At 36.1% G+C, this 26,005-nt stretch overlaps 2 protein-coding genes across 6 annotated transcripts; one reads left to right on the forward strand and one right to left on the reverse strand.

Moving 5' to 3' along the window:
• Positions 1 to 3,268: 3,268 nt before the first annotated feature.
• LOC130413784 (uncharacterized) lies at positions 3,269 to 21,860 on the reverse strand. 5 transcript variants are annotated; one of them, XM_056739203.1, is made up of 18 exons: positions 21,769 to 21,860; positions 10,355 to 10,467; positions 10,043 to 10,160; positions 9,902 to 9,967; positions 9,622 to 9,690; positions 9,028 to 9,375; positions 8,861 to 8,962; positions 8,016 to 8,248; positions 7,754 to 7,932; positions 7,581 to 7,674; positions 7,144 to 7,494; positions 6,939 to 7,056; positions 6,710 to 6,801; positions 6,450 to 6,567; positions 5,857 to 5,961; positions 4,372 to 4,536; positions 3,822 to 4,004; positions 3,269 to 3,676 (listed from the first exon to the last, which is right to left on the reverse strand). In XM_056739203.1, exons 2-16 carry the CDS (start codon positions 10,412 to 10,414, stop codon positions 4,523 to 4,525), a joined length of 2,067 nt encoding a protein of 688 aa, XP_056595181.1. In that variant the 5' UTR covers positions 10,415 to 10,467; positions 21,769 to 21,860; the 3' UTR covers positions 3,269 to 3,676; positions 3,822 to 4,004; positions 4,372 to 4,522. The 5 variants fall into 5 exon arrangements, with proteins under 5 accessions (XP_056595181.1, XP_056595180.1, XP_056595182.1 ...); XM_056739202.1 differs by having other exon boundaries at positions 9,028 to 9,399; XM_056739204.1 differs by having other exon boundaries at positions 9,028 to 9,399; positions 10,043 to 10,168; positions 21,769 to 21,795.
• Positions 17,203 to 20,753, forward strand: LOC130414707 (uncharacterized). Its single transcript, XM_056740713.1, has 7 exons — positions 17,203 to 17,327; positions 17,414 to 17,565; positions 17,707 to 17,787; positions 18,089 to 18,221; positions 18,303 to 18,469; positions 19,170 to 19,380; positions 20,647 to 20,753. Exons 2-7 carry the CDS (start codon positions 17,428 to 17,430, stop codon positions 20,751 to 20,753), a joined length of 837 nt encoding a protein of 278 aa, XP_056596691.1. The 5' UTR covers positions 17,203 to 17,327; positions 17,414 to 17,427.
• Positions 21,861 to 26,005: the final 4,145 nt, after the last annotated feature.

The following is a 26,005-nucleotide window of genomic DNA, read 5'->3' on the forward strand; positions in this document are numbered from 1 at the left end:
CTGTATTATGGTGATAAAAATATCAGATAACAAATAATGATTCATACTAATAATAATAATTCTTCTCATCATTTTAGACTTCTAAAGCTATATAGATCCCCCTTGGGACCTGGAAACCCTGAATGCTCACTTTCACCTGGAGATGAGAGCATGGGCAGATGGTAAGAAAAGGATGAACATCATCTGACATTTTGTCAATCCCTTTTTTTCAGGAGAAACTGACTATCCAATATTATTGTAAAAAGGAATCATGATATGATCACCATGTTATTCTGCAGGAGTAATCACAAATGAATTGCTTAACTATCACAATTTCACAAGCTCTCCATCCACATTTTAGTTCCTTTGTATGATATCGTGGAATTGGTTACATTGTAAAGAAACAATGCTATCACTAAAAAGATGTGAAAAAATACAAACAATTGTCCATGTGGCTATTTTTGACACAGAAGCAGGATCGTTTCTGATTGAAGGTCACACACATTCAGCAGTTGTTTGCTCGAACTTTCCATAAACATTTCAAAATATTTGAAATTTGCTTGTTTGTTGGACATTGTCTGCTGTATGGTGATTTTTCTTTCTGTTTTTCTATACAATTCCTCTACAGGTTTGGGTGACTTGACAAAGAATTGTGTTGTCACACATAGCTTACAGATAATCAAGGCCAAAGGTCCAGCACATATAGAATGGCAATTCTAAGCCATTATTAAGATAAACTCAAAAATTGAAGAAGGAATTTGCAAATACTAATATTGGACTATTATTATTAATTTGGTTCAGCTTTTTTGTGACAACAAAGCTGTAGTTTCTCCAGACTGGCGTCACTACATAGCAAGTTAATCATGCTAATTTCTTAAATAATCCTATTACAAAGCATAATTTGTTTTTCACACGCTTAAATTGTACAGATTTTAAGGGAAAATATTTTGTGTATTATTGTGTGTGTGTGTGTATGTATGTAAGCTATGATTGCAATAGAATGTGGAAATGTCTTCATTTGTCTTGATGCATACATGCTGTTTGTCATTTAAGCATACTTGTTGATGAACCCCATCAAATGGAATTTAAATCATAGATGTATTTCTATAATGATTTCCATATCGCATCATCCAAGTGTACATCAATATAGACATAAATCAAATCCACTTTCACTGACATTCTGTAAAATTGTACAGAGAAATGTATTAATTTGTCTTTATGCATATGTTCACTGCTGTAATAAACACAATAATAATGGCATAAATGTCTGCTGTGTGAACTTCCTATGAAAATAATATACCATTTGTCTGACTTTAGACTACTGCAGATGCTTACAAGTTCATGACTCATGCATACACACTGAGTCTTGGGTGTGGTACATACATATGTTCACTACTTTAATAAACACATTGTTGATGGCATTGCCAATGAAGGGTGAGGTCGGGTTCCAAAGGTTTCACTAAAACAATGCCTGGTACCGGGCAGTCTCCATGAAATATTGAAATGAAATCTTGTAATAAGACCAAACAAAATACATTTTCGGAGTTTAAATGGCAAATGTTGAAAGTGAGACATTTTGAAATGTCATTCTAAATATGGGCTCATTTTGGATTTCATGAGAGGTACACATTCCAAAAAAGTTGGGACAGGTAGGAAAAAGATGCTGGAAAAGTGTACATATAAAGGAACAGCTAGAGGACCAATTTGCAACATGATTGGGTATAAAAAGAGCCTCTCAGAGTGGCAGTGTCTCTCAAAGGGCAAGATGGGCATAGGATCACTAATTCCCCAAATGCTGCGGCGAAAAATAGTGAAGCAAAATCAAAAAGGACTTTCTCAGGGAAAAATTGCAAAGAGTTTGAATTTATCATCATCAACAGTGCATAATATCATCCAAAGATTCAGAGAATCTGGAACAATCTCTGAGCGTAAAGGTCAAGGCCGGAAAACCATACTGGATGCCCATTATCTTCGGGCCCTTAGACGGCACTGCATCACATACAGGAATGCTACTGTAATGCAAATCACAACATGGGCTCAGGAATACTTGCAGACAACATTGTCTGTGAACACAGTCCACCGTGCCATTCGCCGTTGCCGGCTAAGACTCTATAGGTCAAAAAAGAAGTTATATCTAAACACGATTGTGAAGCGTAGGCGTTTTCTCTGGGCCAAGGCTCATTAAAAATGGACTGTGGCTAAGTGGAAAACTGTTCTGTGGTCAGACGAATCAAAACTTGAGTTTCTTTTTGGAAAACTGGGACGCTATGTCATCCGGACTAAAGACAACCCAAGTTGTTATCAGCACTCAGTTCAGAAACCTGCATTTCTGATGGTATGGGGTTGCATGAGTGTGGCATGGGCAGCTTACACATCCGGAAAGGCACCATCAATGCTGAAAGGTATATCCAAGTTCTAGAACAACATATGCTCCCATCCAGATGTCATCTCTTTCAGGGAAGACCTTGCATTTTCCAACATGACAATGCCAGACCACATAATGCATCAATTACAACATCATGGCTGTGTAGAAGAATCTGGTTACTGAAATGGCCTGCCTGAAGTCCAGATCTTCACCCATAGAAAACATTTGGTGCATCATAAAGAGGAAGATGCGACAAAGAAGACCTTAGACAGTAGAGCAACTAGAAGCCTGTATTAGACTAGAATGGTACAACATTCCTATTCCTAAACTCGAGCAACTTGTCTTCTCAGTCACCAGACGTTTGCAGACTGTTATAGAAAGAAGAGGGAATGCCACACAGTGGTAAACATGGCCTTGTCCCAACTTTTTTGAGATGTGTTGATGCCATGAAATTTAAAACACAACTTATTTTTCTCTTGAAATTATATATTTTATAAGTTTAAACATTTGATGTGTCATCTATGTTGAATTCTGAATAAAATATTGAAATTTGAAAATTCCACATCATTGCATTCTGTTTTTATTCACAATTTGTACTGTGTCACAACTTTTTTGGAATCAGGTTTGTATATAATTGTGTTTTGTGGTTAGATCTTAAGTACATCTTAAGCAAAATTAAATATTTAAGCACGATCACAGAACATTTAACTTATTAAGCCTATTATCAAAAAGTTTGGTGAAACTTTATGTATTGCATGTTATAATATTTTTGTTATAATGTAATTCTGTTAATGATCCATGTGTTAATGTAGTGAAGTATGTAGTAAACAAATTTGTACAAGAAAAAATTACAAACTATAACCAAACTGTGACGTTAAACGATATTTTGTAATTAAGGAATCAAGACTCAGTCAGGCAGTGATAGAACATTCAGGGTCAAGGTTTTATTCTTTACAATGGGGAGAAAACATGGCTTCAAAACACAGATTCATCAAAGTGGCTGAGTAGAGCATAGAAAGTCTGATTTAAGTTGCTACTTTTACAGGAGAGGAGTAAATTACTGCACCCAGCAAACTTGAGCCACCTAGAGTAAGAAGACCAGTCAAAACTCTAGTCAAAACTATAATTCATCATCGGTAGAGGCATCTGTGGAGCCATGCTCAAATGGGTCTTCATCTTCTTTTTCAACAACAGGTCCATCATTGCCACCTAACGCTATTCGGGAATATGTTTCTTTCACAGTCACCAGGTCTCTTTTGATCTCCTCACATTTTTGTAGGACAGCACTGTATAGGCCACGGTAAGCTTCACCAGAAAGTCCTGAAGGGAAGCCTAAAATTTTGGATAGAAAATAAGAAAGTGTTTAGAAGTATGCACCACTACATCAATTTGGGACTTTCCAGGTATTATGATCTTTAAAGCAGGTTATTTAAACTAGGCTATACTAAGTAAACAATATTTAGAAATTAGTACTCACTCTGTGTGGCCAGGTCATCTGACACTGCTCTAGCCTGGTCCTTCAAGGCCCTGTAGGTTCTTGTAAGCTGTGTCCAATGTTGTTTCATTTCCTCTACAAGTACAGCCTCTTCCTCAATCAGTCTCTCCAGCTGCATCACCTTGTCAAAAACTTTCTTCTTCATTCCTAAAGAAGTGTCAGGTTCTACAAAGATAAAAAAAAAATCAATTAACATAATACTACTAATCTTAATGCCTTTTGTTAGCAATATCCGATGTTAGTGGAAAAGATGTCTCAGGCAAAAAGTGACTGGTGTTGGATCTACAGTGTGGGAAAACAAAAGGACAAACCGACTTGACACATTACTCTGAGGAGTGACCTGTAGTAACTTCCTCTGGACTGTAGTTTGAGTGAGCTAAAAAAAGTTTAAAGAATGCAATGATGTCTGTGCATTTCTATGGTCTGAAACAAAGGATAAGCACATGGGCCTTTTCCTTTTTTAACCCAGAGTTTAATGAAGTAAGTGTTTGAAGAGGATTCACCAAAATGATTCATGTCAAACTTTACATACCAGAATCCCAAGGCCAGATAGGACTTTCTGTTGTAAGAAGGTCTTCAATTGAACCTACAGATTCTGTTGTGGTTGGAAGACCGTCGTATTGGGATATGGCATTAAACAGCTTTTTCTTATCCTCTCCAATCCGTCTTCCGATCTTGTGTCGCTATTTGTTACGGTCTGCAGCACAAAAACACCACGGAGAGAGGTTTCAGGAGGATACGCATGAAGGTCATTGTGCTAATGGCGCCTCATAAACTACGGTATTGAGCTCACAGAACATCAGGGATTAAAAATGCAATTGTAGAATATTTAAACTACAATAATAAAAGTGTGGTCATAAAACCATAATAGATAACCTTGAATGTGACCAAATTTCAAGTTATCCAGGAAGTTGGGTGCTGATAACATTGGACATATAGGCAGAGTTAGGACAGTTCACTCAATATACACTCACAGTATAAAGGTTACTAATGGTTCTTGTAGTAGAATAGGCGGGGCGAGACCGTGGTTCGAGTCCGGTGAGTATTTGTGAATTAGCGCCAGCTGTGCGCACACCGGGCTCGAATCACGTAGGAGATTGGGAGCATATAAAAGGAACGAGCGACTGGACCGTCGAATAGAGAGGACCGGGCCCGAACTTGTGTTATGTTTGTATTTATATTTATGTTTTGTTCGCCGGCGGTCGTCCGTGAGGGGCCACCGGCTGTTATATTACTTTATTAAATGTTTTGAATGTTTTTCGGTTTCCGACTCCTTCCTTCCATTTTATGTAAAACATGTTCGGGCCCGGTCCTCTCTCTTCGACGGTCCGGTCGCTCGTTCCTTTTATATGCTCCCAATCTCCTACGTGATTCGAGACCGGTGTGCGCACAGCTGGCACTAATTCACAATTACTCACCGGACTCGAACCACGGTCTCGCCCCGCCTACTCTATTACAGTTCTATATGCACAGTGTGCTGTAGATGTGAGACTTCAGTCTTCAGATGTGATAACATTTAAATAACTTAATAATATCAATACATATCACATTTTAAAATTAACCCCACAAGAACATGAGGGCATGAAAAGGGAAGGAATTGAAAAATTCGATTCAAATTCGGAATCGAATCGAAAAAGAATCGAACACTTGAAATTTAAATTACACTTATCAATTCCTATGTGCATATTTTCAGAAATGTGCATGTGTTAACTTCGGATAAAGCAAATGAAATACAAATTTACCACACATTTATTTAACCATGATGTAGTTGGTATTAAACTATGGTAATTTTTTTTTATAAATCAGACAAAACATGGTTGCTATGTACACAGAATGGTGCTCATAAACCGATATTTTTGGCAAACCTGTCAATAAGCAGGCTTAAAGGACCCTACAGGTCAAAGTTTTGCTTCAACTGTGGAATCAAAACTGGGAATCGATAACAATTGAAATCGATAAGCAGAATTGGAAATCAAAATCATCAAAATACCCAACCCTAGGCATGGAGCCTACTTACCGGTTACACGATACAGATCCCTCTTTTTCTGCTGGATGCCCAAAAATAGGCCTTCAATCAGATGTTGCAACGCCACTGGATCATCTGTTCGGAGGTCATCTGGAGCTGTAAATATTTAGTAAAGGTATTTAATCAATATCATGCACTTTCTGTTCCATCAAAAATAGAACAATTAAACTATTTCTATAAAACACCTAATATAGACATTTTTAGGGATAAGGTGGTTAACATTTAGTGAAAAAATAAGTATTCAATGAGAATGTCATAAGAATATATGAAAATATTGACAATGGATATCAACAAATGTTTTGCCAAAGAATCTGAGAACATTTGCTCAGTTTGCTAATTGGTGAATAAGTGTTATGAAGTTTTTTGGGAGAAAGTTTCATCATCTTAGTTTACTTTAAAAAGAGAAAGAGCTCCCAATTATGCCATTGTTTTATTGTTTGGTTTGGTCATTCAATGTCACTAAAGGAGTCAGGTGTTAAAACACAAACCAGCAAGGAAAAATAACGTATTCAATATATATTTTATATATAAAATAACGCGTTCAATAATTTTTAAATTTAAAAGAGACAGCAACAAGTACTTACTGTCAACTGCCCACTGTCTCACATCAGTAACCCACTGTTGTAGTTCCTCATCAGACCTTTGCGTGGACTCCTTTATAGCCTCAATGTCCTCTTTGACTTCCTTTGTCTTCTGGATAGTCTAAAAGCATAATTAATGGAAAGTCACACAAAACTGTCGCAATCCTAAATGTATAAGATACTGAGTACATACAAGTTATCAGTAAACATCAGTCAGATGAAATGTAATCTTCCTTGATGAATATTTTTTAGTTTTTACTTACCTTCAAGTACCGTGTAGACAAGTACTTGTGCAGGTTTCTTTTTTTTCGCTCATTCCATCCTCTGGCATGCAATGTGATCATATCTACTCGTGCTGTAAAGATGAAAGAATTAAATGAGCTTTTTGAGCAGTGATGGTTAATCTACAAGTATGATTCTTGAAAAAAGCAAGCTGTTTTAATTGTTAGGCTACCAAAGCACAATCCGTGAGCACTGAAAAAAAACACTTACCAGCCTTACTCATGTATTTTGTAGTTAGAGCCACACGGGACAAAAAGCTGTTGACTTGTTCAACTTCTTCACCAATGGTAGTGCCTGCCCCTGTTTGGTTTTTGCCACCCCACTGCACCTAAAGCATGCACACCAGATGTCCAAACCACAAATATTGAGGTCAAACAGGAAAAGAACTTACCATATTGTTTGAAGATATATTTACCTCACATTTTGTAGAATGCCCCTTTGCATGCATGACCGAAAGAAATGGCTTCATCTGAGTCAATTTTTTCATTTCTGGGAATGCTTGAGCCACCTTTTGTAGATAAGGCCAATATCTACACATGATGTCGGTGCAGAAGAACTTGCAATTTGTTTTTGTGGCCAGATCATTTTGCAAAAACAGAGGGTATGCAAATATCTCCCCCCTGAACATGTTCAGACCTCTAAGCAATATGCAGTGTCTGCAAACTGCCACCTCTAGGCCTTCTTCGTCACATTTGGAGTTTGTCTTCTTAGAGGTCTCCCTGGCTGCAGCCCATGTTGATGTTCCACAGGTGCCTTTTCCACTTACCTGTAACACAGAGTCATATCAAATATATACACAAAGTAAATGCTGATTTATTGACTACAGTCGTAAGTCTTTGACAAATATCTTACTGGCTTGATCTTCTCACGAACACAATCAACAAATGTTGCTACAGCTTTGTCATTGGCCAGAAAAACTCCATCAAAAAATGGTTGTTCCTCTACCCTACATAAATAAAATATGTTAAAAGCAAAAATGATTCACAAGACATTTTGACAGTGTAATGTTATCAATAATAATATACCCCTTTGTTTTGCTGAATCTATATAATTTTCTGTTTCCATCTGCAGACACAGCAACTGTATCTGGGGTGCAAGCTGGGCAAGAGAAGTGGTCAATGCCGCAGAGTTTTTCTCTTTCATGACGACAATATGTCCATTCAAGGAAAGCTTTTTGGAAGATGTCGCCACAAATGTAACCTCTCTGGAATTACAAAAATTTGAATACAGTGACATGCCAGTTAGACTTGCACAAATGAAGAAAACAAATGACCTTCCAGATGTTACCCTTCCAAATTGTTGTGAGTGCTGTTCTAACATTTTGACAAATGCTTGTCTTGAAAGACCAGGTGCATTGATCTTCAGGTCCTCAAAAGAGGTGAAAAGGTCTAGCTGGTATATGGTTTGAAATCCCACAGTGCCCGGCCAGTAACCACTACACAGCAGGTCTCCCACTTCAGGTGTCCATGACGCATGACATGTTCTGCAATTCATAACTGGCCGGTACATGTCATAGCGACCTGAAAAAAGATTAGATCACTTAAATTTTTTTATCCATTTCTGATTCCAATTACATAACAAAATTGTAGTTGGAAACCATCACAGTAGTTGGAATCCAATTAAATGACACATTTTAAGGTAATAATCAGACAACTTTTAAATAACTTTGGACCTATATTGTTTCAATGGGATAATATTATACCATATCATTATAAAAATACAAAGAGTAAGAATATTACATTTGTTGTTACTAACAACTTAACATTATATTATGTAAAGGTTTTCCAGAATGGTATTTGTGAAGGAACTGCGGGGGGTTTAAGAGTTTATATGAAAGGCTAACGATTAATTAAATAATACAAATGTTAAATTATAATAAATCATTTTAAAATTAAAATAAAAAACTACTAAAAAATAAAATAATTTATTTGTTTACACGCATGCAATTTTACCATAACCAATGACAGAGAACCAATGAACATGCAAATGTAATAATTATTCAAAAAAATATTTTTAAATCTCTGTGGTATAAATGAAATTGAATTGAATAACCTGATTAAAAGTTTTTAAAAGATTAAAAGATTAAATGCCAATAGACAAATACAATAGAAAAATTGCGTGTCATACAGTACCATTTATGCAAATGAGTGCAACTGATCGTCCGGCGACAACAGAGAGGTTTTGAGGGTCACAATCACACACTTTTTCAGGTTGTGTGATTGGCAGCAAGCACACTAGATGAAAGGAAAAATATATTACCAAAAAATAACATGATTTTAAGCTTTCCAGTAATTCCTACCTTGCTCATATATGACATTTTGGCCACTGAAGTCTTGCACAGCAGTTGATGGAGGGACAGGTTTATAGAACCCATCTATAAGAGTCTCTCTGTTGTGAAAAACTAGATGTTGATGCGTAGAAACATCACACTTTCCACAGTAACGGGGTTTAGGCAAACAGTCCTTGCACCTGATGACTGCTTCTTTCAAGCTGCAGTGATCACAAGGACCAAGATGTACACAGTCTGAAGCAAGCAAACTGTCAAGGAGTTTTGGTCTTGCTTCCTGCCAGCGTTCTTCAGACAAGGATTGCCTCAGTGCCCAATCATTAGATGCTGTTGATCTGGGTTCATCACAGTCCATTGCATCTTGGAGTAGATGTACTTGTAAATCTTGCAATAAATTAATTTACATTACAATTCCTTATCATGAACAAGCTTGTAAGAACACAAACACAGTTTATGTTGTTTAAAAAAACAATCTCTTGAGTGCTACACCTAAATATTCTGAAGCAAATCTGTACATTTTCATAAAATGCTTGCTCTTTTATTAATTCAGAGACAGTTCTGATAGGTAAAAACTTACTACACAAAACAAATTTAAAGTAAGCATACCAATAATCCGATGTGCATCTACTTCTCCAAAATGTTTGGTAGTTGAGGCTTCAGATGTGTTTGTAGTTTCTAGAATTTTAATGCAGTAGCAGGCATACAAAGAACAGAACAGATGCAATGGGAACTCTTTCCACTGTTGAGCAGCTCATATGGGAATGTATTTTATCAAATTACCTGTCTGTTAGTATAAACAGACTTCAGGGTATAAATGTGAAAGATAAACAGCATTTGGTTGAACACATGATTGTACATCGAATCAACAAAAACAAAAATTGCTTACCAAGCTCAACTTCTTGAGGGTTATTTGAAGAGGCACTGGTTGAGGCAACTGGTCTTTCAGATCGGTCTAAAAATAAAAGGAAAAAAATGGTATTTACAAAAACTTAGTGAAAATCAAAGGGTCAAAAATATCAAAACATACCTGTCTTTCGTTTATGCTTCTCATAGACCAAGAATCCTTTTTGGTCTCTTTGTTTCCACCTGAGTTTTATCTTCTTTCTTTTTCGTTTTTTTGGTGTTTCTTTTACTGCCTCCTCACTCTGTATTACTCAAACACAAGAGGTAGAACAACGACTTCAAAATATACATATTTAAGAATGTGTTGAACACGTTTCTGAATATCAATTTTCAAGTTGCAAAAAATACAAACAGTTGAACACACACGCACACGCACACACATACAGTGAAATACTGCTTGATGCAGAATGCTGGTACATAATTTTATAAAAAATACCTGTAACTCCTCCAAATCAGCCATTATTTCATCGAGATCAGGCTCTAATCTCTCCTCCATATTTTACACTGCTGTAGGCTGACAATCCTTCTCAGTAATTTATTTTTTGACACCTGAGAGGCACAAATAAAAAGTACACATCAAAACAAATGAAAATATGTGGGTAATGGTTTGCATACAACTGGGAGGCCTCCTTGATTAAGTTTTTTTCCTACCCAGGAAGTGCCTAGGTAAATGTTCTCAATGATGGTTAATTGGGTGCCGGTGATGCAATGGGCAGTTTTCATCACCTGGTGAAGTGTTTACTGTCCGATGTGGAGCTCTTGCCATACCACACTTGAGTGTGGTTTGGGAGTAGATCGAAATGTTAAATGCTTAAGTCAATGAACAGCATTCTAACACAAATTTTGATTGTTTGGTTAAGGCAGAGTGGAGCTCCTTTCTGGCATCAGGAGTGCTCACACATGATTCTATTGTTAACATTTACCATTACAATTACTACTGGTTTATGACTAAATATAAAAACAAAATGCTTTCATTGTGATATTTTATTTCTGTTTAATCAGCCATGTTTTCATCAATGTATTTTTCTACACTTTTTGAAGTATCACATTAGAAAAGGTTGATGGAAACCGCAAAATTGAAACAGATTTGCCCAATAAATTCTGATGTAGTGAGCATTTAACTGACATGACTGATCAGCTGTTAACGAAAGGAGAAAATCCACGGCTAAACATGCCTTTAAGGATTTTAAAGCACAACGTGAAGGCCAAGAAGTGCATAAAAATCCTTTAAAATGATCCAGTAAAAAGGGGTCAAATTGTTACGTTACATATCATTATAACATAAATTAACTTTTTAATACGAGGTTGTTACTTTAAAGTCCAGCCACATGGGCAGTTATCTTTAGCTCGAGCACCACTCATTCTGTGGCAGGTACGGCTGCTACATAAAATGCATGTTCAATACATAAATAAATGTAGTAATATGTACTCATATGCAAGCATGGCATTGGCACAAGTTGGTGCTACATGGAAAGACTAACCTGATAGGTCAACGTTTCACTGTACGTTTTTGAATTACCTGTAGTCTGATTCAAAGTATTTTAAAATGTAATTTAGCCTAATTACAACTATGCCAATAGACAAATACAACCAATTTTCATTGGTTAATGGAAAAGTGTTTTAAAGCTTGACGTTTTGCAGAAAATCTGAGTTATATTTGACATAAGAATACAAACTGTATTAAGGGATTACATTTTATGGAACATATTTTTCCATAATTATTTATTAAACCTAGTCTGTGGGGTAAAACGACCCCAGCAGGTATCACTGATAGTAAGTATGTACATCACGTCCTTTCTTATTCCATCATGTAGTTTCTCAGGTTAGAAACATTTTCATATAAATAAATAAATAAGTTATTTCGGCTTAGTGCTTGTCACGTATGTAATGTGTTGAAAAACAAGTTAAAATCAGGGGTCACGCATGGATAAATGCATAACATTATAATACCACATCAACTGGGACGATGAATGATGCATGCGTTTTAAATTACTTTTTAACTTCTGTTACTATAATATTTCGTCTTTTCACGTAAACATTTCAAATTGACTTCGATGTGTCCACATTCAACGATGTCTGCAGATTAAGACTACACCAACAACTGTAGGTTTTGACCTAAGTGTTATTTTCAGTTACAAAGATTATCCTTAAACTGGACATGAGTAACTTACTTATAGCGCGCACGCGCGCGCGCGTGAATTCAGTTCACTGAAGACTCGCTATGAACGGCTCATTTGAATCATTGAGTAGTTCATACAATCGTAGATGAATCATTTGGCGTGATTTGCGAACCGACCCTTGTCAAAAAATCCTATTGGAATTTTAGTTTATCCTATAGGATTCTATTGGATCCTACTGGACTTTTAGAATCCTATTGGGCATTCTGATATATTCTATTGGAATTTCAGTTTTATCCTATAGGAGCATATTGATTCTTATAATCCTATTGGATATTATAATATATTCTGTGGGAATTTGTCCTATAGGATTCTATTTGGTTCTTAGAATCTAGTTGGACTTTAATTTCTCCTAGAATCCTTTCAGTCTTTTTGATTTTTTAATGTCTGAAATCCACTTGAATTTTGTGAAAAAAGCCTTATTGTTATTAGAAAGCTATTGGAAATTAGGGTAATAGACAATATACATATTTTTTTTTTTTTTTCGAGAGAGAGAGACTATTATTTAAACAAAAGAATAATTAAGTGTAACTGAATAATGATCTACCTCAAAGTTGTGAACAATTCATTTTTTATTTCAATCTTACATGTAATGTGCTGCACAAGATGTGCTTTGTATTTGACTAATATAGAATATTGTAAGGATATTTATAAAATTATTAATTCAATCAGTTCATAAAATATTGCTTATAATGATTAATATAAAATGTAAATACAACAAAACAATTTTACTACACCTGACAGAATAGGTTTTAATTAACATTGGAACTATGAATGGAACACTATGTACTGTACATTATTCATTTTATGTTGACTGTACAAGAAATCTATTTAACAGTCAAGCTCTCTAGTCATACATATTAGTCAAGCTCGATGCTGTTTGGTTGTAATGAAATATAGCATGTTTTTTTAAAGCTCATATAAACAACCTTTCGGACAACCTCCACGGGTTTCACAATAATGACTGTTTCAGTAGGCAACACTTCTTTTATATGGGAAGGGGATCCTTCAGAGACAAAACCAGCAAGAGCAGTTTGTAAAAGATGAACCTGGATTAAGGGATTGTTTTTGTTATCATGTACAATATTTAAAATTGATTCAATCTTTCCTATGCAACCATTTCTTAGCACAACTGTAAAACTGTTGTGTTTGTATTCCTTTCCGTATTTCTCTGTTGTTAAAAGTTGTCCTTTTACAATGGCTCTGTCATAAATCTCTGCAGAGTACTCATCATTTTCAGAGAGATGACAAACTGGGAGCATTAAGAACCTATCCTTGTGATCCAAAGTTTTTTGTCGAGAACAACCCAAAAAAACAAGACCTTCCATCTTTTGTGCCCTAACAACCGGAGGATAAACACCTAGCCATTCATTGACAAGTTTTGTCAACTATGTTTGAGACATCAGCATTAGTCTTTGTTTCCCTAAGTAGTCTAGGAATGGACTGAAGTATGTTAAAGTGGCGTGCAATTTGAGATGGAATGTAATTCGTCCCATGACATAACCTCTTCAGTTTTTGGTTGTGACCCTCAAATGAAAATGCAGATGTACACCAAAGGGGACCAAACATCTTGACAGAGAAAGGCAAGTGTGTGAGTTGATGTATGTTGAAAGACATATGGCACAAGTCATACATCTTTGGAATCTCCTGCACAAATGTTGCTATTTTAGATGTTGCAGTTGCCATGTCACTGTCTGTGATGATGTCTTTAAGAAAGCAAAAAAGAGCAGTGGCCAGAAGTAACCAATGTTTCAGAAATTTTGCTGGAAGAATCTTGTATAGAACAGGCCCACTGTAAAATAACAGCCAGCTTCTGCATTCTGCAGCTTTCCACCTTTGTGCTACTTTCACACTCCGTGGCACTCTTGGTATATCAGATGGAGGTTTGATGGTAAGCAGCCTTTGATCAACATGTTTCTGTGATGTCCCAATATACCAAGGGCTTTCGTGGTACTTGCTGTTAAACCACAAGTCCAAGAATTGCTTTGTCACCCCCAGCAGAACACAGTGCATGTAGTCAACTGGAAAACTATTGACAATGTCAAAACCAGTGGAGGGATTCAGAAGGACTAGAGGTGATATTGTCTTCACCCCACACACATGGTCAACCTCATTCTCAATGGCCCTCTGTCCACAATCAATGACATGGCTATGAGTTCTTTTCTCCGCTTCAGTAGCTGGATACACTCTGGCATATCCTCTTCCCTTTGGCACAGTTTTTCCTTCATTTAAGCAATGGCCACATCCATATGCACCATTGAACTGATGTATACCTTGAAGCACACATCGGGCCACTGCATCACATGAGCATATGATAGGGAAAACTTTAGACACCACATTTGTTTTAAAAAGTGGGTGCATCCATTTAACGCCATTTGAATTTATTTTTAGAATGTCATCCACAAATTGTTTAAGGTAGGTAGACATGTCAGGTTTGCCACGGCCAAACCAAACACCAGCGAGTATTATGTTTTTGAAACGAACATTCGGTTGGAGCTCATTAATAACACATCTGATGGGCCACAATGAGAAAGATGAAGATTTAAACATCGGAATGCCATCACAGTTCCAAAGCAGAGATATGTCGTTTGCTGTGAAATTAGGGAGTGTCTGATACATTTCTCCTTTTCTTACATCATTCATTCCATTTTCTTCAGATTGCAATGCACATTCTTCTTTTTGTAGAATATTTCTTAGCTGATCCTCAATTGAGAGACTCATGTAAAAACTGCCTTCTGTAATATTTCTTTTTGGGTCATTTATCTCATTACAATCTGGACAGTGCATGTTGTTCTTTGGAATATATGCCCGGCAATTGTTGCAGAAAATGTGAACACTCAGTGACTCAGATGGATCATGAAACAGTTTTCGGAGGAGGTGAAGAGACTTTGGCAATATGTTGCCACTTGGGAGAAAAACGTTTAATAACTTTAAGAGGTCTTCCACAGCACTTTCTGTTAAACTGTGCCTCAGTGAAAATGACAAAATAGGGAGTATGCACTGTGCAATTGTCATCTCTGATCCTGTGTAGAGAGGTGCCCCAACATTTTTAAATTCTGAATAAGAATCAGGATTTGTGTCAGCAGTGTAATCTGTGGCAGAGTCTACCTCTCCCTGAGTGTCTGTACACTCTCTGTCATTATGGTCCATTTCATCAACAGAATCATAAAAGTCCTCATTATCGTCCTCATTGTCTGCCAGGGTGTCATTCTGATGGGTAAGATGATCGCTGTTTTCATGAGAAGTGTTTTCTCTTCGCCATCGACTTGTCTTTGGAAGAGGGCAACTCAAATCTGGATCCAAAAATCTATTAAAATAATCAGAAGCCATCTTAACATTTATCAGCCTACGAATAAAAGGCTGGTGCATTTTTTGGTGCATTGATTACTCTTAGACAAACCATGAATTTACTATGTAAACAATGTTTTAACTATGTATTTTTTTGTGTTAAATACTACAAACCATGTTTTTTGATGTTTAACTGTATAAAAAACATGTGTTTTGTCTAAACATGGTTATTACGTAAGGTGTACAATTTCTCTAAAGTGCTAGCATTACCAACATATTAATAAAAATAATTTATTACTGTATAAACATGATGAAATGAATTGCTTCTCTACATTCAGCAAGAAAAGTCACATAGCTACCTTTTATAAGGGGCTCGTTGTACACTCATTTCACAGGAAATCTTCACACGTCTTCACACAATCTTGTGTAAATATTAAATAGGTAAATAATTGCACTATACTAAATCACTATATATACATATATTAGTAAAATAATACCATGCACTCACGCACACACACACGCGCGCACACACACACGCGCGCACACACACACAGGTGTATATGAGCCGGCACCTTACTTTATGGGAATTACTTTGCGCATGCGCAGACCTTGATTAGACCGCAGCAGAGCCGGTGATATGACAAGAAAGACAACCCAGTGGAAGAAACTGAAGAGACGTGACAATATGTAAGTCACAATATTACCAATAATTCACACCATACATATATTTTGTGAAAAGTAGCAAAAAAGACAATTTTTGGTCTGCTTTTATAAGCTTTAATCTTCGGAATGTTACTAGCCGTTAACAGTAACGTTATCTGTTCTCTTTAAAAAAGAATAACGGAAGTAATTATTGCCAGTTACTTACACAATATGTAGAAATAGTGTCTATTTGGTTCGTATACGTTTTTATTAATGTTAATTATTTCTTAGTCGGTACTTAGGAGTTTAGTTTAGCTTCTCGTGAGGCAGAATGGCGGTAAGCGCGCGCCGGTACCGTTGTCCTGACAACAGATAACGGTTGATTGCTATTATGAAGGGAATAAGACATTCCAACACATCTAAATGGGCGATAGATCGATAACGATTATAACTGTGCATTTTTACACGATATCGATCAAATGGGCCCCAGAAAACTTAACTGAAGCCGAAAAGCTGAGATAAACTTGATAGCTGACAGTGACACTCCATACGACATGCTATACTGTTTATTAGTTGTATGTATTAACTTCAGAATCTTTAGTGGTTTTCTGCCTAAATAAAAGGTCTTACGTCTGAATGTCAGTATGCTCTTCAATCAATTCATTAGACCACAGGGAAATAGTGACAGCTTCTTATTGAATAGTCTCTTTAGTTAAAAGAATAATGACTGGTTTAAAATGTTGCACTTTAAACTCAAACTTAAACTAAAGTGCATGATTCATATTTTTCCATTTATTATTTTGATATTCTTAATGTACCTAAATGTGTCAGAGCCTTTTCCAGCAACTTTTTTGTTTTGGTTATACCCTTTTGATATTTAAAATTCTTGCTGTTTTCTCCAGCTTTCAGTCAACAACTTGCTCTTTGCATGTCTCTTCATAGAAAAAACAAGCGTGGACTACGTTCACAATTCAAGCACATAGCCAGCATTGTGAGAACCACAGACCGGTAACAAAAAGCTGCAAAACAAGTAATTATTAATAGTATTTTGATCAAATATATCTAATTGTATAATATTATGAAAAATCTTAATGTCTGGTTGTCTGAATATTGATCATGCCAATGACATTTTTTTCTTACTTATTTAGAAAATGAAGTTCATCTTGATCCAGTGGATTGAAGATCCCCCAACATGGGATGTACTTCCTATAGACAAAATTGTAAACGGCCGCTGTGAAATTGGGGGTATTTGCGATGTGTCTTACAATGAAGAATCCAGCCCAGCAAAAATTTTGAACATTGGTAAGTTTTTATAATATGTCTGTATGCATTTCTGTGATAAAATTGATGATATACATGTTGTGGTTACCACTATTTAATGAAATCAGGAACTAGATCTGCCATGATGAAGCAGCTTTACTGTGTGGAAAGAGATGGCCAGGCCAGAAACAGACCACAGCAAGATGAAGAAGTAGGGCGAGGACAGCGCAAGAAATATCGTAGGATACAGTCTGATTCAGAGAGCAGTGAGGAATTTCAGGTAGGATGTTGCTGTTTGTGGTGGGAAAGTTTCAGATGAACCAATCAACCGCTTTGGATGCTGGGAGTCATGGTTGCATTCTGTACTGTCTAATACCCAGCATGCATTTTGTTATATCAGTCTCTGTAATCTTTAATCTAGTCTGTTGAAAAGCAAGTGTCTGCAAAGAAGATCCAAGCGATAAGAGCCAGATCCTTTCTAGAGCAGTATAAGGCGGACAAAGTAAGAAATTCTAAAACATGTCACACATTGACTGTCACATGACTCAGTTTCCTACTCCAAATCAGGGAAACTCATTGTTTATTATTTGCTAGATTTGTGCATCGTTGGTAAAATATGTGTTTTTATAGAGCTGCATTAACATTAGGTTTTTTGTTTGGAATGATATTTGAGTAAGTCAATGTTGATAACATATAGTTTTTGTTTAAAGTAAGCCTCTAGCTGTGATATTTGTAATCAGTAAAGACAAATTGTTTTAAGAACTATGTTATAAACTGTACTAATGACTGTTTTAAAATTATAGGAATCAAGTAAAGATGCAGCAACCTCAAAGACTGCAACATCAGGAAATGAAAGTGAATTAAATGAGCAAATATTGGGAGAATTAAAAGAAATTAAAAGTGTTCTGGTAGAAACTTTAACACTTTTGAAAAATGGTAAAATTGTATAGTTATTAATGGCATTTTTATCATTATATGCAATTGCTTCTAGTGTTATAATAAGTTATTTTGTTTTAGGATGCACTCCATTATTAACTGCACCAGTTACCAGTTCACTGGTAACTCCCCCTGAACCTGCTTCTGATTTACTTGCTCAAGAGTCTTCCCCTGTGCTACCTGCCCCAAGGGCCTGTCTACAACCTCTTCATGTAAAGGACACTAGGAGCATTGGTGACTGCAAAAAGGTATAGTTTAAAACCCTTTCACCTGGAGGGATCACTATAGTGGGAGGATCTTTAATTTTTTTGTGTATGCATGGGTTTTGATGGCATAATTTCACATCAACCACTGCAGCAGACACCAGTGCATCATCCTTTACACTGTCACCTAGTGGCAAACCATTTTGTTTTTTCCTCCTAACAAAGCAGGGCTTGAGAATAAGGCCTGCCTTGACAACTCAGGACAGCTGTCAGAAATGTAACTTGTCCAAACAAGACAGGACTGTATCGTCACAAAAGTTAATCTGCATGTTTTTAAACCTTCCATATTTAAATATTCACAAAACGCATGACTATGTAAGAGCAGCCAGGTCACTAGACTGGGGCATTGAGGGATATGTGAATAATTTTTCAGTTCTCCAGGCACCCCAGAGAGAGGCCTCCAAAGCGGAAACAGCTGAGATGGGGCCTTATGATACAATCTTGTTAGACATTTGTTGTCATGGCTTAAGAGCAATAAAATCAATCCTGTTTGAGGTTTTCATAATGAATGTATAAAATGGTTAATTGTGGCTGACATGAAATGCTTTCTACAGTGCCATCAATAACTTTGCTCTAGGGTGATTCTGACTCTCTGCTCACACTGTAGGTTTCATTGTAACAAATAAAATATTATTAGGTGCACATTTGAACTGTTTTTGTTTTAATGTATGATCTCTGTTTTCAGGTGAGAATTGGCCCTAACACATCCATCACTGCAGAACAGTTTGGTCATGTAAAGTGGACAGATGCTAAAAAGGCAACAAAAGACCTCCTGATTTCAGTGTTCGGAAGAAGAATACTAGCAACACACTGCTACACTGGGAAATGTTCCAATGCCTTCAAGAACAAAGACGCTAAACCTCAACTGGATCCTGAAAAAGTGTCTGACATCATTAGTAAGTTATTTTTCTCAAGAATTCACTTGCACTTTCAGGCCTTAACAGTTTAAATCAGTAGTTATCAATCCTCCTCGCGACCTGGGCCTTCGCTCTGCATATTATGTATGTATGTACGTACACAGCATTGAAACTTATTACAAGTCTCATTTGAATGCTTGATTCTGATTGGCCAGTCGCAACATTTCAAGGGTTTTTCTTTTCAAATAACAACCGCTCAAAACTAATAACACCCTGTAACCCGGATGCTGCAAATCATTTTGAGAGGGGCAGTTTAATAATACACAGAAAATAATTATAAATGTGTCTTTTAACAACATATGATATTATATTTACGAATGATTTAACCAAGTTGCCCGTTTGTGCCGTTTGAACGTCGTTTCTTACTTTAAACCCAAACTAAACTGCTTTTCCTCACGGAAGTTCCGCATCCGATAAAAATTAGCTAATAAAATTTTTCAAATTCACAGTTTATGTCCAGTTTTTTTCGCATGTAGCCGTGTAATAAACGGGATAATGTACAAGCAACCGGCTGCCTCTACATTATCCCTTACATGCCAGTCTTAGCAACTGTAACTATGCTATTTTTTGCTTCAAAAAAAAGTTAATACAATATAATTACAATATAAATTCCATTGATCTAAATAACTGAAATGACAACATCACAAGAAATTGACAATTATGATTTTTGTTATAATTGTGCAGCATTTTCTCTTATCCATATGTATTGATCTATAATAGAAGGACGGTTAGATGAGGGGTGGCTGGATGACAGATGTGCAGATATCTGTCTATATAGACAATATCCACCTCTTTATAGATGGAATAATATTGATTTATTTGTTTTCAAATTGAATTTGTCACAACAAACCCTCTGTCCATTCTAATGAAGTTGTAATGTTGACACTTCTGACACTATTGCTTTAATTGCATGGGAACAGTAGAAATAAATGTGAAGTGTTTATTTGTAAATAAGAAGTGAATGTTGCTTATGTAAAACTTTATTAATCCAGCTGCATATTTTTTGAGTAATTTACCTAAAACCAACAAGTTGTGCCCCGCTCTCCCCTACATTATTCCTATTAAAGCATTTCCACATGCCTAGAAGTTTTACCCATGGTGAGTTTGTATTGAAGTGCTAAGTTACTGATATAAGCACAGCTTTGCTGTAGATGTGTTAGATTGTAAACAGAACACCCAGTACTATTATTCATTAATCATTATGGCTTGTAAACTTATTTTCTCTTTATTTCTTTTACCTTACAGGCTACATCAAAAGTAAATTCAACACAGAAGTGAGCGTAATTAAAAAAGCCATCTCGGAGAAATGCTCAGATGAATGCAAATTATCCAAAAGACGCAACTGTGTGTGATAATAATTGAATTTTGTAGTGATTTTTTGTTTGTATTTTTGCCTCTAGTAAATATATCTAAATAAAAAGGAATTAAAAATCGAAGTAAAATTTTGTCTGCACGATTTTGTTATCAATCTGAGTTAAAGTTATGAAATGTTGAGTAGTTTGCTAGTATGCTGTCTTAAACAAAGGGTTGTGGGTTCTTAGCCAACATGTTCTCAGGTTTTTAGTATGTGCTTCTTGAGGATCGAATCCATAATGTTTTTGTTGCTAACAACTTAATATTTTTAGAGAAATGTCTGTTTTAAGACATATATATATATATACACACAGTAGGATACAGTAGGAAAGTGTCTATCTTTTTTATCAAATATGCCCTAGTATATCATATAATCCCTATATGCCCAAATAGAAGTGGTCCTAAAGAGGTAAAATCATTCTTGGTAATCCTATAGGAATGGTTCCAAAATATGATAGAAATTGTAATTAGAATCCAGTTCACATTTCTTATAGGAATCCAATAGGATTTTTTGACAAGGGGATTTACCCGGTTCGTTAAAAATAATCATTTCTTTCATGAGGGGCACATCGTAATTTCTTTATTTCCAAATAAGGAGTAACGATATGCTTTATGTAATATAGCGGAGTAAAAAGATAAAAACGTCATTACTGTCCACCACTGCGAACAATAAACTGAATTATAAAGCGATCTATTTATATTTTCAAAGGTCGCCAAAAGCTTTATTAAGTTTACCGGATAACAAGCCACATAGCTACTAAATCTACCGCAGAATTCGTAACGGTAATTGTAAAAAAAAAAACTTTAATTGTCGGCGGTGGCTAACGCTAGCTAAATTACTCATGCGTTAGCTTCACTTAACTGTCCTACTGGCGTCACGGGCAGTCGCATGATTCTAACGTTACAGTTTAGTTACCATTAGAGCAAACATGTTTCAGTAAAACAACGTGACACTTTACAATTTCACTAAAATAACGCAGACAGCATTAGGATAATGTGATATACTGTACATACCTCTGACGCTCAATCGTGTTGTATGTGGAGTCGACCGTCATCGATGTGTCACACAGAGGTCTTCTCTTTAGCGCCCCCAGTGGACTTTCGTGTCTTAAAACTGTAGAAATATGTACCTGCTAGAACCTATTTAGTGGCGCTGCAAAAAGTGTGCAGAGGTACGTCTTACTGTACTTCCATCCACTGTGTGTGTTCTTCTTCTTCACTGTCTCCTATTCTTACTTGGGTAACACTTTATAATAAGTGCACGCTATGAATCATAAGTTAAGCATCAGTACATAGTTAATTAATCATTTATGAAGCATTGGACCCACATTAATAGACATTAGTAAGTAGTTTATAAATACAGCTATAAATGCTTTGTTCTTGATTTATAAGCATGTATATAATATGCTTAATAATCAAATTTTCATACTTTATTGAGGATTGAGTTGTCAGGGGTTCAGGAGATCATTTAGAAAGTGTAAGTAAATGATTAATAAACTCTTTGAATGCACATTTATACATCTTATTATTCTGACATATAGTAACAGTAATTTAATTTGTTAATAAATGCTTTTTTAACACACATTCCTGCTGTAATTCATGATTACTTAAGGTAGTTATAAAACATTTACTAGTTGTTATTTAACTATTTTTTGTGAGCTCATCTAAAGTGAGGACTATGTATGCCTTGTAAAGCATTTACAAATGAGAGTTTCATATCACTTCACAGTTATATTTTTGTGTGCAGGAATTTTTTCAGAAGTTTATTTTTCATTTTATATCAATTCATTTAATATTAATTTATATGTTTGGTTGTACAATTTTAATTTTGCAGAGGTTTATTTTATATTAAATCGTTTTATACTCATAAATATGTACAGTTGTACAGTTTAATTTCTTTTGCATCTTGAAATAAATATTTCTATTTTCTGTATCCCTCTGGGGCCCGTTTCAGAAAGCAGGGTAAGTGCAAACTCAGAGTAAGTCAACCCCAGAAAACGGAATACTCAGGGTTTTTGGTTTCAGAACGCGAGGTATGTCAAACCCGCGACCACGGAGTAAGTCAAGCCCATTTCAGAAATCGAGGTATTTTATACTCCGAGTGAGTAACCAGAGTAACCTACTCCGTGAACCTAACCTGGTCGGGAGCAGGTTTTATTCCGCAAACCTAGGGTTTTTTACAATCTCCGCCCCCTTTTCGAAGTGAAAGCGAGCGGTGTTGAAATTACATACGTCATTTGTTTATTGATTCGTGTTCCTAATCGCGCTCAATTTAGTCACACAGAACTTAAAATGGCATGTCCGTTTATTTAGGAACCCATAGAAGAGGAAGCTGCATTAATTCGCAGAGAATTATATTTATGTCGGGAGAGAATTGTGAGGCCCCGTTTGGACGTTTTATCTTAACTTTTAAGGCCAGTTTAAGAAGTATATTTAACATTTCCCAATCAGGCATCTTACTAGCAAGACCATTTTATTTCTTTAAAGTTTCCTGAATAAATGATGTTATTGTATTTCTACGACGGCGTTTTAGTGGCACGTTAAAAATAAAATAAATTCAAGATTACGAGATTAAAGTCGAAATGTTACGAGATTAAAGTCGAAATGTTACGAGAATAAACTCGTCGTAATACGTATTTTATTTTCGTGAAGGTTGTAGTTTAAGAGTTGAAGTTATGTTTGAGCACGTCATCTGAATCAGTGAGTTAATTCGTAGTTCATGTCAGATTTTTTCTTCTGAATAAATTCAGTTTCCTACATAACGGCTGCAGTGTCCTTTTACTAATTATAACTCCGTGATGATGCGCCAAAATACAAAGAATTTCCTTATTGCTAAATCATAATCTAAAGTAGGATTTAACCAAATCCTCCACATCCATTGTTTCTAGAAATTCTGTTATTTTTCTCAAAATATTACGACTTTATTCTCGTAACATTTCGACTTTATTCTCGTAACATTTCGACTTTATTCTCGTAACATTTCGACCTTATATTTCGACTTTTTCTCGTAAAATTTCGACTTTATTCTCGTAACATTTTGACTTTATATTTCGACTTTATTCTCGTAAAGTCGATTGGCGAGAAATGAACAGAGCGCTTTTTGTCACGTGCCGTTGCCATGGTGAATCGTGCTATCTTCACTCAATTGATAATGGCTTTTCATCGCCATGCTGCACGCGCGTAACCTAGAGTGAACTTACTCAGGGTTGATTGAACTCAAATCAGCTGTTCTGAAACTGAAAACTCAGAGTAGCGATTCTCTGAGTAAATCAACTCAGAGTTCAGATTTTAACTCGGTGTTGGTTGAACTTCCTTATTGAAACGGGCCCCTGTTGTCATGATTCCGCTATCATGTCATGTTTATTCTTATTCTTGCAGCGGAGTCATGACTACGTCTAGGGTTTTGTGTGAGAAGGACATGGCATGGTTTAGATATTGGCTGTCATGCGCCTTCTCGTGTCTCGTCTATGGCCCCGCCCCTCTCGTCTCCTCGTTAGCTTCCCTTGAGTGTTTTATTACCCACACCTGCCTATTGTAATTATCCTTTGTTCGTCTCCCCATTTAATGCCCTGGTATTCTCTATCTTGTGCTCGTCGGTTACTTGTAACTTTGCTCGTCTGTACTGCTGTACCCAGGATTTATACATACGCTGTGTCCCAGCGTTTCTGCTCCAGCACTCTGTTCCTGAGAGTTTTTGTTACAGTTTGTTACCCTACGTGAGTTTTTCGTTCCTGTTTGGCTGTCTTTGTTTATCCCCTGTATTTTACCCCATTGTGGGTTTTTGTTTTGTGTTTATTAAAATCTTTTGTTACCCCGTACCGCTGCCTGCATTTGGGTTTCTCTATCACCACACGTTTCGTGACATCTGTGTTGTGTTTTTACTATTTTGTTTAGAAGATAACTGAGCCTTTAACTCTCATTTGTAAATGCTTTGCAAGGCATACATAGTCCTCACTTTAGATGAGCTCACAAAAATAGTTACAACTAGTAAAAAAGTGATGCATTTTTGAAGAAACCTACCCACATCTAGGGAGTGATACAAACATAACAAATGAAGATAGAAGAATATGGTTTCTTTTGTTTAAAAATGAGACTCTGTTCTTTCATTTGACATATTGTTTGTCCATATATTCTTTACAGAAAGCCATTTACTGTGAGCCATTAAAGTTGGGTGAAAATGTTAAAAAACGCTGGCGTAGGCTGGCAACTTTTTTTTACAGAGGCTGGCGGCGAATGAGTTAAACAAGAAACATGCTGGTTGGCTACTGACAACACACTCGGAACAAACACAGACTTACCAAGACCAATGTTTTAGTGTAGTTCATACTGCTTTACACACATACTGAACGTAATCAATTTATTTTAATGTCAAAAATCTAATTTGTGGTTCTGGTTTGATTGTTTTCCTGACACATTTCTTCTTTGATACATTCATAATTGTCTAATCAATGTAGATATTCAATAGATATTAAATAAAAAACTTTTCTGACCCCTATTTGACTGATTCCTGCTTGATCTTGGCCTTGCATAGACAATGTTTCCATTACTGTCTCTCTTTATCCAATGCACCCTTGGTTCAGGTGCTGCGTACTCTTCTTCCTTCAGCTCGGCAAGCAAGTCATTGGCTGAAAACAGTATAAACCAGCAAACCAGCATCAACACATACCTAACCCAGCATATGATGTTTTTTTTTTGGGTAAAAGTTTAAAACATTTTTCATTATCAGGGAAAGATCATAAACGGCTCAGCAGAGGAAGTTTTCAACAGAGGAACACATGAAAACAGATTATTAATCACTTAAAAATTGATATTTAATAGTTATCCGTTTATTTTGCCCATAAACGCACTCATTGTGTATTATATCAAAGTGAAGAGTTTATAAAACATTCATAAGGTCAGTATGATGTGTATGAGACCAACTCATGAATAATGTTTCAAACAAGTGAAAGTGACTTGTGGTTATTCATTTGACAGTTTGCTTTAGAAATTGACTTCATCTGCAGGTGTTTTCATGGTTCATTGAGTGATGTTTATTTATAATAAAGAGCTGATGTTCTGATCTGTCACAAAAGACAAAATGAGTCATGAAGATTCAATATGATTTTATTTGATGAATTTTAATGAAACACAATCAGCAGTGAATGAATAAAGCACACATGCACTGGTTTGTGGTGTTGTTTGTGAAAAGCAGAGCAGATGTCAGATGAGAGAGAGAATGAATGTAGAAACACATGTGAGACATGAGTGAGAC

Source organism: Triplophysa dalaica, chromosome 24, assembly GCF_015846415.1.
Source record: "Triplophysa dalaica isolate WHDGS20190420 chromosome 24, ASM1584641v1, whole genome shotgun sequence".
NCBI lineage: Eukaryota > Metazoa > Chordata > Actinopteri > Cypriniformes > Nemacheilidae > Triplophysa > Triplophysa dalaica.